The following is a 15,267-nucleotide window of genomic DNA, read 5'->3' as shown; positions in this document are numbered from 1 at the left end:
AATTTTTTTAATGACTTCGAATCTAATTAGCATGTTTGGTATTTAGGTAACTAGTTCAAAACAGATAATTCTAGATAAATATTATAATGTGTGTATTTGGGAGGAGGTAATGTATACATGTGCTTAATTCTTTCTATAAATATGCAAAGCAAAGGATTATGGAGACTTTCAAAAAGCGCTTTGGCTGGAAAAGGTTGTTCCTTTTGTAATGTGAGTAACATCAGTTGCAAAGACAGCCTCTGACCGAACTCCTATTGAGCCAATGTGACCTCTCATTACTGTGCATCTCACAATTCTAACCTCCTGTCTGTCCTAAAACACTCAATATTACCACTCTGGGAGCCTGCATGTCATAGTAAGCACCTTGAAAACGGCATGCCTTAAGAAAGTCTCAGGTGTAGCAAGTAAAGCATCACTACAGCTGTCACTTCAGCTCAGCGTGAACATTTAGATCCACATCCTAAGAATATGGCTTTGATTTTTCTACAGTTTCTGTTAAAATCTTCAATCACTATCTTCTCTTCAACTACAACTCCTGTATTCAACACACACAAAAGTGTATCAAGGTTACTACTTTTGTGTAAGAAAAAAGAATCCCACAGCATTTCTTTTTAATAACTGTTCTGCTACAAAATTTTATTGGTATCCTTCTATGTTCCCTCTAGAGGATGTAATGCACAAAAGCATTGCCACGGAACATATAAAATTACAAATGAAATTTATTGTAAAAAGTACAATGTCTTCTAGACTGGTGTCAGTACTTATTTCATTCATAAACCAAAACTGCAGGTATAATATATTCATTGTCAGCAAGTTCATGTGTGTAAATTGCCATCCAACAGTATTGACTGATATAAGACAGATATTGAAAAGACAATTTAAATTTACTCTTCCAAACATAAACTGTTCCACAAAAGCACTGTAAAAACTCCTTCAAGGTTTTGTGTTGTGCTTCACATTTATGGTTAACTACATAATTTGGTTGTGTCATAATCCACTGTGTTTGGCAATTTGGCATTAAAGGCCTGCAAAGCAGATTGGATCCTCACCACTTCACTGGTAGACAGTTTGAGTCTATGACGGAGCAAGCAAGAGAAGAGGTCTAGACGACGTTGACCAGGTGGAGAGAGTTTATTTACACGATCCCGTATCTCTAACAACTGCAAAAGTGCTGAATCCTGCGATCCCTGAGTATAGGGGTAGTCCAGCTGCAAAATCAAGTCCCGAATTGCTTCTGGGTCGAAGTGCATGCTGTAGCCAAACACTTGAATGTTATTGATTTTCATGTAGCCCAGATTTCTTGAGGGATCAATAAATTCCAGGGGTTCGTAGTAGATGCTCTCATTGCCATTTGGACCATTTGACTTTATTCGACTCCTCAAATAGATGTGTACGGTTTCAAAAAATGTCTTCCACTTGTTGCCCAGAGTCAGCGTCCAGTTATAACACTGAAGGGGCAAGTCCAGTTTAGTCCGCTCCCAGTCTGGGAAATTATTTTCATTCACAGGCATAAACCAGCTCTCAGAGTGGCTGCCCCCAAAAGGGTTAACATAAACAGCAAGAACGGGCTCCAAGGTGCTGTTTTTAGTTAGGCAAATTTGAAGAGAGAGGCCCAGTATCATATGGACCAGGCTGGACTTGTACTTGTTACTCTTAAGAGTAAGGAGCATTCGCTTGCGCCAAGAAGGATCAAACCAGCTGTTGAGGCGCATGTCATTGCTGATGAAAATGGCATGGACCTCAATCCTCCGGTCTGTCTTCTGCAATAAATACTTCATTTCCATGTCCTGAAGGTCAGTCTCGAACCCAATGTAGTGCTCTGTCGATTCGGCCACCTCAGGCTTGCAAAGACCTTGGCTCAGCATGTAGCCGACGTTGCAGCTCCCGCAGCGGGTGCGATTGTCAGGAGCGCAGCTCAGGCATGCCGAGCCGTCCCCAACCGTGCAGGGGAGGAACCCGTGGCAGGCAACCTGGTCGTTAGGGCAGGTGCACGTGTGAGTCTCTTCGGAAAAGCTTCCCAGAAGGCCGTTTTCGTTGCAGTAGAGAAAGGACTGGATGCGGTTGAGCCAATAGTTGGAAGATCTGCAACGTTAAAATAATGTATTTTAACACAAAGAGAGACCTGCATACAATAAATACAACCTTGTTATTTTTTACGGGAAAGAGGAAAATAAAGCTGTTTTTAGTAGCAGATTAAGGCACTAAAGTCAGATGACAGCATCTGCTGTCACATAAATACATGTATAAATTGCCTTTTAACAATGCAAAAATCACAAAAGTAAAGTTTCCTTATAAACTCACAGGCACAACAGGAACATTTGGTTCATGTATTTGTTCTCTTTGTACCTCTGTCAAGGAAGACTGACAAAGAGCCATTTTTCCCTAATTGTCTTCAAATCAACATCTTGAAATCCTATGCAGTTGAGATTATTTTTCCTCGTACTATTTGATCAGGGAGGTGCTTTGTATGTATCTAAGTCTGTGTAACTCTATACCATCTCTCTATTTCGTCATGAAGATTTTTGTAAGCCTGTAAGCTTTCTCGTTACCGGCTGGAACTGCTCTGATTTATGGACTGTGAGCCAAAATGCTTTCCTGGAATAGCAAACAGGACCCCACACACCACTAAAATACGTTCAGTCTTAATTCTTTAAAGGACTTCCAATAGAACAATATCCCTGCAAGAAGCCATGTGTGAGAATGCTGTGTTTCCTTTTCATCTTCGGATGAAACTTTCATCTTCAACTTCTTGCCATCTCATTTTGGTTTCACTAGAAACACCAGTTTATGTCCTGCATCGCACTGGGAAAACTGGTGCTGAAACCAGCAGTATAGGCTGATGAGGCACAGTTGCTAGAAGGACAATGGGAACAACAGGGTTGCACGGAAATAGTCAAGAGAAAAATTATCTTATTTCTTTGTCTGTATTTTTCAGTTCTTAATACTCCTAGCAATGCACAGTTCCAAGAACTTGTTTTGGCTGCTGCAAAGTCAGATCTATTGTTGCCACACAGATGACTGTTTATACGGTTTCTTCCCTTTTCATTAATTGTATAAAAGATAAAAATGCAAGAGTCTCTTTTACTACTGAATTACTTAAGTCGTATCTGAATTTGTCTTAAGCATTGAATAATTCAGAAATCTAATTTTTTTCCCTGAACTATATATATGTTAAATAAAATGTTAAAAATAAAAATCTATGGCATCTCAAAGTCTGATTCTTCAGAAACATGAAAATAAAGACCAATAAAATTACACAATTAATTCAGTGTATACTCTGGTGACTTTGTTTATTTATTTTTTGCTCTTTTTTTGGTTAGGGGAGGGAATCTTGGTTGTCTTGGTGTTTGTGGGTTTTTCGTGGTGTTTTTTTCTTTTATATATGTATTGTCTATTAATATTTTCTAGAAGTATAAGCAGATATAATAACATTTGTGACATGAATACCTAAACATCGTTCTTCTCTGTGCTTATTTGAAAGTCAGCATAAAGCAAAAATTTTGGGGCAAGTTTATTCCTTCATTCCCTGATTAAAAATCATAATGTCCATTCTACAAGCAAGGTCAATGTCACAATATAAAAGTCAGTCCAAAACTGAGTAGAACATTAAAGCTGTTGCTCTCCCAGGTGCAATGTGAAGTTCCCGTGTACTTTCTCTTTTTTAGGAGTAGTTACATTTATACAGTCCTAAAATGACATTCGGCCCTTTGAAGGCAACCACGAGGCTGATGTGACCTCCGGTGAAATGAGTTTGACGTCCCTGCTTTAGATCTTTGGATTATGCGATTTGCTTCACAATAGACTTCATAAAGTTTTCACTCTATTTTGATTTGTCACCTTGGACAGATAACTAGGCAGATTTCAAGAACATGTCATTTGCTTTTTAATCTCCAAGTTTTCTGCTTGTACTGTTACTACCAGTTGGTAGCACACAACTACTGTATCAAGGTTAAGTGTGTTCAACAGCTGATATTAATCAGGTTTGTAAATGTGAATTTTAGCATCCTCTTCCACTTCTCTTGTGAACAGAAGTCCATGCCTCTGAAAAAATTTGTCATATATTAGGAGCACATTTCCAGAAAACCTCATTTTGAGTAGAGCAACTCTGATCTTACAGCTGTGGTTTTGAATTAATCTCAGTAGAGGATAAACATTTGAAGACTTACTGTAAAGATTTTCTGTGTATCACAAAATGTCATCCATAAAGACTAAACTTGCTTGGCTCACTCAGACAAAACATCAACTGTGTTTATAGCATTAAGGATATGTTTGCGTGATGTATTCCACTCAGAAGAAAGCTAATGGTACTTGAGCTCCAAAGTGGAAGAGATTCGTGTGACTATGTTAGTATTTCAGCAGAGGTTACTAGCCTGGATCTGATATTGTGCTAGTATGGACAAGAAGTTTCTGTATGGTTTGGAGATTAAGCATTTATCCTGGCTTAGAGCTCAGGCAAAGTTGGCTATGAATTTTTGGAGTTTCATTTTAGATATTTTCTGATAGATTTTATTTGAATATTTCTTTACTGATGTGTATTGGGTGTCACTGGAAAGATTTTGACAGTGGGAGGCAGGCACAGGAATATCTTCTGTGAGAAAAGGCCAGGGGCTGCCTCATACCAAACACAGCTCATTCCAGATAGATCCAGCTGGTTCCAGACAGATGTTCTTACCTTGACACACACAATTTTTTATTTTATTTTCTTCTCCTTTCCTATTAAAGAGGGTGAGCGAGTGAACAGCTGGGTGGGTGGGCATCTGTCAGCCAGCCTAGCTTAACCCACCACATAAGGTAAGGGAGATAATTTGCAGTTTTAATTTGATCCCTGTTACATTTCATCTGCCCTTTCTTCCTCTTAGATACAGTGGGTAGGATATATGATATTACTGCTTATTATTCCACTTATTATTTGGCATTGAAATAAATGAAAGAGTGTCCTGCACATCCATTTTTCCATATAGAAGAGGTTTTGGGAAAAACAGGGTTAGATGGGACAAGTATCTGGAACGGAGGGAATGCCAACCAAAGGAAAAAAGGGACATCATGGCATTATTGTATATTGATGAAGAGAAGGGAGTTGGGAAAGCAGGGGAGGAATTCTCTTGGTCCATGGAGGTGACTGAAAGGTGGATACTTGATGAGGAAGATGGCACTGTTGGAAGAGGAGAATTTTCTATTGTTAGAACAAGCTTACCTAAACCAGTCAAATTAATTTACTGGGAAGGGTTGATTAGGTTTGGGTTACTCACTTCTCCTGCCACACCGTCTTTAAAACATTTTTCTTCCTTATTAATGATCTAATCTACTGTTTCTATTATTATAAGAAGCAAAATCTTTAATGTCACATTTTCTTATTTTTGTTTTAATGAGCCTACCTTCCTTCTTTTTTTTTTTTTTTTTTTTGTTAAGAGACAGAAGCAGCAGTCTGAAAGCCTGCATGAAATGACATAGCTGCACAATTAAGTATGTTTCCTTTCTAAAACTTAGTTATCAGTTTACTGAGCTTATTAAAACAACTATATCTCTGTCCATGAGCAGTTGCAAGGAGACCAAGAACTTTAGAGGGAATGAGGTGGAAGGAGGTTTTCTCTGTATTCCGGATAAAGTTCAAAACAATAACCTTCTAATATTTTTACCTTATTTTGATTTTTTTTACTTGATTTTAGACAGAGAGATTTCAAGAAGTTCTACTTGTCTTTGATCACTTTGCAAACATAAATTCTTTTTTAAAAAATCAAATCAACTGCCTTACTTGCTTTTTTAAAAAAAAGTTGTCAATAACAAATACTTTGTAAATTTATTGCTTTCACTCAAGTAAATTAAGTAAATTAAGTGAAAGTACATAAAATATCAGCAATATCCACTTTATTTAAGACACTCATCTGGAATTAGATAAATTCACCCTGGAGTATCATTCTGAAAGCTTTCTTATTCTCTTAGAAATAAAAGATAATTTAAAATTGTGGACCCTGCAGCCAAGCAGAAGGCGTCGTCAGAAGCAGATGCCTCCCACAGGTCAAAATCTGGCTTTACAGTGGTTGAAACCTTCCTTAACCAAGCAGAGGAAGCAACATGACACCAGGTTCGGACCTTCATGGGGGACTTCAACCATTCCAGCAGTGATGTGACAGGTGGGGTTAACATAGAAGGACATGAACAATCTAGGAGAGCAAAGAAATGCACTGAGGATAAATTTTTCTGCAAGTATTGAACAAGCTGAGTAGAGGAAATGGTCTGCTGGAGCTACTACTCATAAATAGGGAAGAACTGGTTGAGGATGTGAAAGCTGATGGCAGCCTTGGCTGCACTGGCTGCAGGACAGTCAAGTCAAAAGCTGCCCAGAGGAAAAGGACCTGAGGGTGTTGGTCAAGGGTGGCTGAACATGAGCCAGCGTGTGCCCAGGTGGCCAAGAGGCCACCAGCACCCTGGCTGGTACCAGCACTGGTGTGGCCAGCAGGCCCAGGGCAGTGACCGTCCTGTGCTGGGCACTGGGGAGGCCAAACTGCGAATCCTGGGGGCAGTTCTGGGCCCCTCACACCAAGAAAGGCCTTGAGGTGCTGGAGCGAGTTGAGAGAAGGGAACGGAGCTGGTGAGGGGCTGGAGCACAAGTGTGATGGGAGCGGCTGAGGGAGCTGGGGGTTCAGCTGGAGAACAGGAGCTGAGGGGAGACCTTCTGATCTCTGACCTGCCTGAAAGGAGCTTGGAGCCAGGGGGGGTCGGGCTCTGCTCCCCAGGAACAAGCGCCAGGAGCAGAGGAAACGGCCACAAGTTGCGCCAGGGGAGGTTGAGGTTGGATCTGGGGAACAATTTCTTCCCCAAAGGGCTGTGGGGCATTGGAACAGGCTGCCCAGGGCAGTGCTGGAGTCACCATCCCTGGAGGGGTTTAAAAGGCATTTAGATGAGTTTCTCAGGGACATGGGGTAGTGCTGAACTTGGCAGTGTTAGGTTAAAGGTTGGACTTGATGATTTTAAAGGTCTTTTCCATTCTAAATGATTCTATAATCCTATTATTAGGTTTCCTTTTTCTACTATTTTAGGTCTAATTATTCTTTATTTTTCTAAGTTATTTATCTGAACTAGTGTTTGTTTGTCTAAGTACTCTATGCAAACTTGAGTATACCACTCCGAATTCCTTTCTTTCATTATTCACCATTTGAGATATTCAAGATCCACTCCTTGCTGTGATACCAGAAAGAAAAATGCTTATCTCTCTGTCATAGGACTTCATTGTATCCTCCTACTGTTTCTTTGTTTTTCAAAGTCGGGTTGATATGTGGAGGTCTCTCGAAGTCACTAAGAAAAACTCCTGCTCACTTTGATAGGGACAGAATCTGAATCTGTGACTTTAAGATCCTCAAGTCCACATTGAAATTAATAAGAAGTTTTGCTCAAAATTTAGTATATTTTTATTATTTTCTTCCAGTATAATTAATTCTTCTCACTTTATTCCCCACCACATCATTCTGTACACATTCCCACTGTTATTCTACCTTTAATCAGTTTTATTTAATCATTTATATTCTCACTGTGTTAATGGGGGACTAGTGACAAAGGCTGCTTATCTTGAGCAGTTGCTTCTTGTTTATAGAAGTTAATAAATAAATTAAGACAATTAGCTTCTATGGGAGAGTTGAAAGAGCTCTCCAATTATTCTTTTAATGACACTGCAAACAGTATTATTTGATTTGGAAAATTATATTTACTGGCCTGATATGTCAGTTTTCCAAACACTGAGATACAGAGCTTCTGTCTTCCAAACCTAGTGAAACCAGCAAAAATCTTCCTAGTTACTTCAATGAACATCAAATCGAGATAAGCTATAATCAAAAGCTATTTTGGGTGAATCATATACTTGAAATCACAACTTTACTTTAGAAATAAAATAATATTTAATTTAATGAAATAAAATGCCTGATAAGTAGAGGATACTTCTTATCAAATTAGATAATGAATTACAGCTCCCTGGAAATTCTCTAGATTTTTTTTTTTAAACTTTTTTGTATACTAACATCGAGCCATTGAAATCACCCATTCAAAAGCAGCACAAAATTACAAAATAAGTGCTAAGTCCAGGATGGCATTTCTATGAAAATATGAATATTATTGATTTTCCTGTTAGCTGGATACCTGTTGTCTGTATAGGAAATAGACCATCAAACCTCTGCTCTGACTTATACAGAGTGGAACACTGAGCCAGATAACCCAGATAAATCACATACTCCTACCCATTAGTTAAACTGGTTCTGCACTAATCTGAGCTTTCAATCTTATTTTTGACTGTAAAGGGTTTCTGGCCACATCAACCACATCTCATGTGGATGAATATGTGCCTCCACCCCTTGTTAATTTATTTGATCATGTACATCAATACAAATACACTTGGTTGTGTGTGACGATGTCCCACAAATTTTCTCAATTCTTAAAACTTACTGGGAACCAGATTGTTAAATAATTATGGTTTAATAACAGCTCCAGATTCTTAAATTCAGTCCTACTATACTACAAGATGATCAGGCTGCTGTTGCTGGATGATGAGACTTTCGTGGCTGAACATTCTGTTGCATAGGATGCACTAATCAGTTGGCTACCATGCTTTCAGCTGGAATACTTACAGGGTAAAGAAAGCCTGGCATATAATCTCACATTTACATAAACATGATAAAAAATAGGATAATCCTGTGAAAGTTAATGTATCAGTTAACATCAGCCAGGTTTTTGATTGGAATTGCCTCAATGAGAAATATAAATCTGAAGTGTTTGGTAGGTGAAATAATTCTATATGAAGTTGTACTGCATTACCTCTTTATGAAAGGCTCTTCACTTCTTAATTCTAAAGAGTATTTCAAGTATTTCACCCCCTTTGGGCTGGGAAGTGGGGGAGGCTATGAAATAAGTTTACTTAAAAAAAATTATTTGAACAATAGCAGTTGCAAGTTTAATCCAAAACATGTGCTTACGTTTGTTCAATACACTGTAACATTAAATATAAGATCAAAGTAGTATGGTCGCCTTATGTAATAGCTGCAGCAGATATTTAATCGTGATACGACACTTTTACCTCTTTCTCTGCATCACTAAGTACTTAACATCTGTTGTACATCAGATGGCTCAGTAGCAGATGATGAGTACTCAGTGAGGCAGACGCTAAGTAAAAAAATGAAGACAATTTAACAAGAAGTGTACAGGCAATAAAATACCCATTACCTATTTTCCCCTCCTTTGGAGGCTGAGTCCAGTATAAATCTGTAAGATGGCAACACCAAAGCCAAATGCACTTACAGGCACCTCTGAAATGTCCTACTGTTGATCTTGTGGTATCACCTCTTGGGAAGGACAAATAAGACTCCAAGCACTTTGTTTCTGTGCTGTGATTCATAACAAGAACATTAATTCCTACTAAATTTGATAATGGTCTTCATGTGAACGCACTTTTCTTCTGGAAATTGGCGTAAAACTACCAGCCGTGCAGTCACCAGAAGGGCAGTGGGGGATTAGAAGAGTGATCGGTTTTAGTTTATTCAGCCTCACAAAATTAAAGCACTACTGCAACCACCACTCAGATAAACATGCCTGAAATAATTTTACTGCGGCTTATGTTACAGGTACATCAGTGAGACTCTCAAGGACAGCTGCAAATCCTGCTCACAATGATGACAAACAGGAGCAGTGCAGCTGTTCTGAGTTCACAACTTACAATTTCACAGCTGGCTCCACCCGAGCCAGATACTTTAAACTGATCTAAATGTCTGGGCTGACTTGGTGGCCCATGGTGAAAACCAGGCAAGCAGAATGTGAGGTAAAGAAGGAATATGATACTTTTCTAAATGTATATAAAGGAAAGAAAAGCCTTTGCTTAGAGGAATGCCTTTCCTAGAAACCTGCCATTAGCATACAGAGGAAGGACATTAATTAGCCATGAAATCATTATGGAAATGTTATTTGTAGATCCTCCAGCCCTTGTGCCACCATTCCCCACCCTTCTTAAGGATTGTACTCTATATTTTGAAGACAATACTGCATGTCACTTTGAAATTCCAGATAGACTTTGTATTATGAGAAGCAGAGGAATTAAACCTCTATATTAAATCATATACACCTGTGGCACCACATAGAACAAAACTGCCATGGGCTAGCTGATATTCCAGAAAAACTATGTTTTTACATTACAGTATTTAATGTTTCAGAAGATATTTCTGCTTAGCCTGTTATGAATTTATTTACAAAGATTTGTAGCTTTAACTATGCTACAGTTGCAACCTTTTAATTCTCATAACACAGTTTTTCTACTATGAGACATTTCTGCCTCATACACCAAAGAATTCTTATGGAAAGAACATTTTAAGATAACATACTTATGATTTTTTTGGACACAGCCATATTCATAATGACCATTGTGCTAGATTGAAAAAGGAATAAAATCGCTTTGTAGTACCAGCTATTTGTTTAAAGATGTTCGAATCAAATATGAGCTTTGAGAGCTTTACTAAATAATAACCCCTAGTGCAGCAGGGATAAAGGAAATACTAGTCAAATTAATTAATGGTGTCAAAAGCAGAATGAAAGAAATCAGAGGTGTCAGGAAAAATAAGAGTATTCCTGTACAGGAGGAAGAAAGTTGCCACACACACAAAAGAAAAAAAAAATGATACAACCAAGTAAAAAAACCACAAACAAACTAACCCATACATTCATATGTTATGTATCTATGTATGTGTGTACTTGTGTTTATGGTGCTAGATGAAGGCAAAATTCAGCTTGAGCCACAGATTATCCATTAATTCCGTGGAATTTTAGGTGGGATTTTCCAGAAGTATACTGAAGGGTAATTAGAGAAAAAAAAAACCCCAAAACACTTATCTAGGTGTTTCGGTGACAGTCAGATTAATATGCCCCTTTACAGCATTAGAAAAATAACAAACTATCTTACTGTAACATAATCAGCTTTTTGTGTGTGAAGGAAAACTGAGGAAGTGTCATAAATTTGGGTAAACTGAAAGTAGACCCTCCCTCTACTTTTACAGAGATATGTAAAATGAGGGCATGATAATGCCACATGCACAACTGTACACAGCCACAGAATCACAGCACAGTTTGGGTTGGAAGGGACCTTTCCAGCTCCCCCAGTGCCCCCCCTGCCATGAGCAGGGACATCTGCACCAGCTCAGGTTGCTCAGAGCCCCGTCCAGCCTGGCCTGGGATGTCTCCAGGGGTGGGGCATCCACAACTTCCCTGGGGACCCTGTTCCAGTGTCTCATCACCCTCACCCCCAAACAAATTCTTCTTTATGTCCAGTCTAAATCTATTCTCTTTCCCTGTAAAACCACTGCCCTTTGTTCTATCACCACAGGCCTCGGTAAAAAGTCTCTCTCCATCTTTCTTATAAACCCCATTTACATATTGAAAGGCTGCAATAAGGCTGCAATAAGGCCGCAATAATGTCTTGTTGGAGCCTTCTCTTCTCCAGGCTGAACAGCCCAAGTCTCTCAGCTTGAGCAATGGCCACTTGAAGCTCTTTGTGCTCAACTTTGGCCTCCAGTTGCGCCAGGGCAGGTTGAGGTTGGATCTGGGGAACAATTTCTTCCCCAAAGGGCTGTGGGGCATTGGAACAGGCTGCCCAGGGCAGTGCTGGAGTCACCATGCCTGGAGGGGTTGGACAGATGGAGATGAGGTTCTCAGGGACATGGGGCAGTGCCAGGGGTGGGTTATGGTTGAACTCCGTGATCCTGAGGGTCTCATCCAACTGAAATGATTCTATAACTGCCATAAGATGTAACAATGAATGGACTGAAGGGAAGGAACGCTCTGGCTTTGGAGACTGGAGCTAATTTCTGAGCTGTAACCTTTCAAATATTTTGCAGGATAATCAAAAATCATGTGAAAGGGTAATTCTCAGGGTGGCTCTAAACCATACTAAAAATGCCAAAAACCCTGTGCTGATGAAATCATCCAAAGTTTTAACTGTGGTGAGGGCCAAATTTGGATATGGAAATAGATTAAGTGCCAGGAAAAACAGCCATAAATTGTATGTTTTTCTGGAAGTAAACCTTACTGCTATGGGTAAAATCACAGCCTCATTAACAGCCAGTAACCTTAAGGCAAGTCCATTATTACATCTGTGAAACCAGCACAAGACCATTATAGTTTCCTATTTTCCTACTGGTTTTGAGATAGGACCTCTGTTCCTATTTTAGGCATCCTTATTCCCAGATACAAATAACTGAAATTTAAAAAAAAAAAAAAAAAAAAAAAATCTGTTTCTGTTCCTTCAAAATTTGTTACAGCTCCAATTATGGAGGTAGAGAAAAACTGGATTCTGTTCCTGGCTTCTTCACGATCTTTATGTATGACCATGACTGTGGACACGTCACTTACTCTTTTCCTTTTATAATGATTTAATTTTTTTCCTACTATTTGCCTATTGGGGTTATAAATTTAGTTGCCTCTAGACACTACTGTAGTATAAACAGCAACACTCTGTCATTTTCTTCCATTATGTAGAATCAAAGAATTGCACCAAAGCAAGAATCTCCCAGTAAAGAGTAATGGGTTTAATTAAAGAATACAAAGCTCAGTTCTGTATTCATACCTCGCTTATCATGATATTAAATAAGACTCTGAGCTCAGTGGGCTATATTTGTACCTTTTTGTGCTTTTTTCTCTCGTGTTATAACAACTGAAAATAAATTAAAATAACCATAAGTTTGAGCAAACCCTTGAAGTTTTAATATAGGCACAAAGTATGTTACAGAAGAGAAGTTTGTTTTTTTCTGCCAGGATATGTAGGGACGCTCTTAAATTTCTGAAGGAAAATTAAAGGCTGTCTAGAAAAGTTGTATCATGCTATTTTTAAAAAAATAATAATGTTTGTCTTGTAATAAGATGCCACTTGTGTAATGGTCATAAATAGGAAAAGTATTAATATAAATGACCACATGTTGCATGTAAAAAGACAGTATAGTAATAATGCTTATAAGCAAATATTAAGTAATTGCTCTTCTGACATTTTTGCTTTCCTAAAAAACAAGCCAACATCCTGAATTATAATGTGTAATTTTTCTGTATATTGATCTGCAAAAAAAGGAAAATTAGTAGAGGTAACTGGCGGTGAGGAACCAAAGTCCCACCTTAAAAAGGTGTACAAATTTATTTTGGAATATATACAATACTACAAAGATAAAGTGATTTACCTTATAGAACTATTTTCAGTGCCCCACCAGCTGTTGAAAGATCTACATATGGAATTCAGAATCATCCTTCTTGCAGATTGCTGAAACCTTTGTACTTCCCACTTGTCAGTAAAACTCACTCACTTTGGTTAGAAAAACCCACAGGAGCTACAAGCGCTTGTGGTGTTGGTGGCAGAAGCCAGGATATGTAACACCTCTTGGTAACCCCTCCAAATTTCTTCTGGCAGAACCACATGAAAAGGTGGAATTGTGATATGTACCACCACTGAAATGGTTTTAGAGGCCATTAACTTCTGTATAATACTTTTTAACTCTGTCAAAAACCCAAAGTCGTTAGGATATCTAACCTATATATAATTGAACTTTACTTTTTTTAAAAATATTTTTTTCTGGACATTTTCTTTTGAAAACATAGTTGGGGCAATCTGTTTTGTCCATAGTTTTATTTTCTGCATCAGCATGGTAGCTGTTAAAGTAAATCACAGATGCTGGAGTGTAGCAGTGGGACCGTGTGCAAATCCCCTCCCCTTGAGAAGAGTAAATGAGGATAATCAACTGCAAATCATATCCTGAAGAAATGACAAATCTTGTCGCAAAGAAAGAACATATTACTTTTGATACACTATCTATCTAGTTATCTAATCTCATTCTGTTGAATTGATCCCCTCCTCATTATTGCACGGTTTTATGTACCATAATACTAAAAGGGAGAAACAAAATCTCCGCATGCTGAACAGCTTTCTTAATACCACAAAATTACTATTTAAGGGAGTATAGTTTAAAAACAAAACAAAAGAAAATTAAATCAAACCCACAAATATTTTCATCCCTTTTAAATTCCTCCTTAGGGAAACTAACATGCTGCTACTGGAAAAGATTTCTGAAAATTAACATTAATAACGGAAAATGGATTGGAGCAGATACGATCTCCTTGTAGGACAAAAAAAAATCTGCTAAAGAATATATTCTTCTGACAAGTGACATATAACATTTCAGAGCGAACAATAGCATATGTTTTAAGAGAAATTTAGCATTCTTAACACATATCTTTGTTTAGAAGCACTGTGGGATTCTGAAGAATCCGGAGGAAATCTATTGCTAACAAGGTGTCTAGTCTGCTTTCTACATATATTTATGTGTGTGTGTGTGTATATATATATATATAAGCACACACTCCTCCTTAATACACTACACTCTCTCTGAAAGATTTATCTGTCCCTCTCAGAAAGCTAGATGCTTTCACCTAGGGAAAAAAAATAAAATTAAAAGCACTACATAAATCCTCTGAAAAAGTCCTCCCAAACCCAGTCTTTAGGGCTGCAACCGAAGCAAGTGAACAGGGTCACGATGGCATTAGAGGAATGATGATTCTAATTATTGGAGAAGAATAGTAAAGTGAGATAAATTTAAATCTTTTACTGGGGACAGAGAAATTATAAAAGGTCTCCTACATGCAAGAAGCGGTGTGAGGATGACTTAAAAAAAAAAAAAAAGAAGCACTATGCTGAATCACTGTAGTGTAACTTGCTGGTCACAGCCCAAACCTCGAGAGAAACCGTGAGTACTGTGTGCTTATGTGTCGCTGTTAAAATGCATTTCCATTAAATGAAGTTTCTGATATTAAATTTGTGTTGAAATGCAAGCAGCGTGCTGATTTCTGGGGAGTTACCTGGAGGGAAATTGCTACATAAGCTGCAGAAATTTGCAATGCCGTCCTCAGTTATTACAGAATGAAATGCCATGTGCAGCAACTTGCTGTGTTTTGCTTGATGTATTTGGATGCCATATATATTCATCTTGGAAACTATATACATATATTGTACATTTACCTCGTACAATGTTGTACAACTCTTGTAGTTCAATATCTTTGCACTTTTAACGAGTAAAGCTCAGAAAGGATGGCTAAACTTTAAGACTGTGAAGCAAATCATGAAACATAGAGAATTCCATAGTGATACTTTTAAAATAGTTCTCTACTAGGGTAACAGCACTGCCAAGATGTCCCCAAATGAATTCCATCCATTCTTCTCAACACTCTACAAATAATATTCTACTTGCTATGGTATTTACAATAAAAGTG

General features: G+C 38.2%; 1 protein-coding gene across 2 annotated transcripts in view; it reads right to left on the bottom strand.

The window, feature by feature from the left end:
* Window positions 1-965: 965 nt before the first annotated feature.
* The window catches only part of BRINP3 (BMP/retinoic acid inducible neural specific 3), a 214,415-nt gene continuing 200,113 nt past the window's right edge, over window positions 966-15,267 (bottom strand). For both annotated transcript variants that reach the window (XM_065649078.1, XM_065649079.1), the window contains one exon: window positions 966-2,082. In XM_065649078.1, coding sequence (XP_065505150.1) covers window positions 966-2,082 — 1,117 coding nt within the window. The remainder of the gene's footprint in view (window positions 2,083-15,267) is intronic.

Source organism: Caloenas nicobarica, chromosome 20 (genome assembly GCF_036013445.1).
Source record: "Caloenas nicobarica isolate bCalNic1 chromosome 20, bCalNic1.hap1, whole genome shotgun sequence".
Lineage (NCBI taxonomy): Eukaryota > Metazoa > Chordata > Aves > Columbiformes > Columbidae > Caloenas > Caloenas nicobarica.
This window is presented reverse-complemented; position numbering and strand designations above follow the sequence as displayed.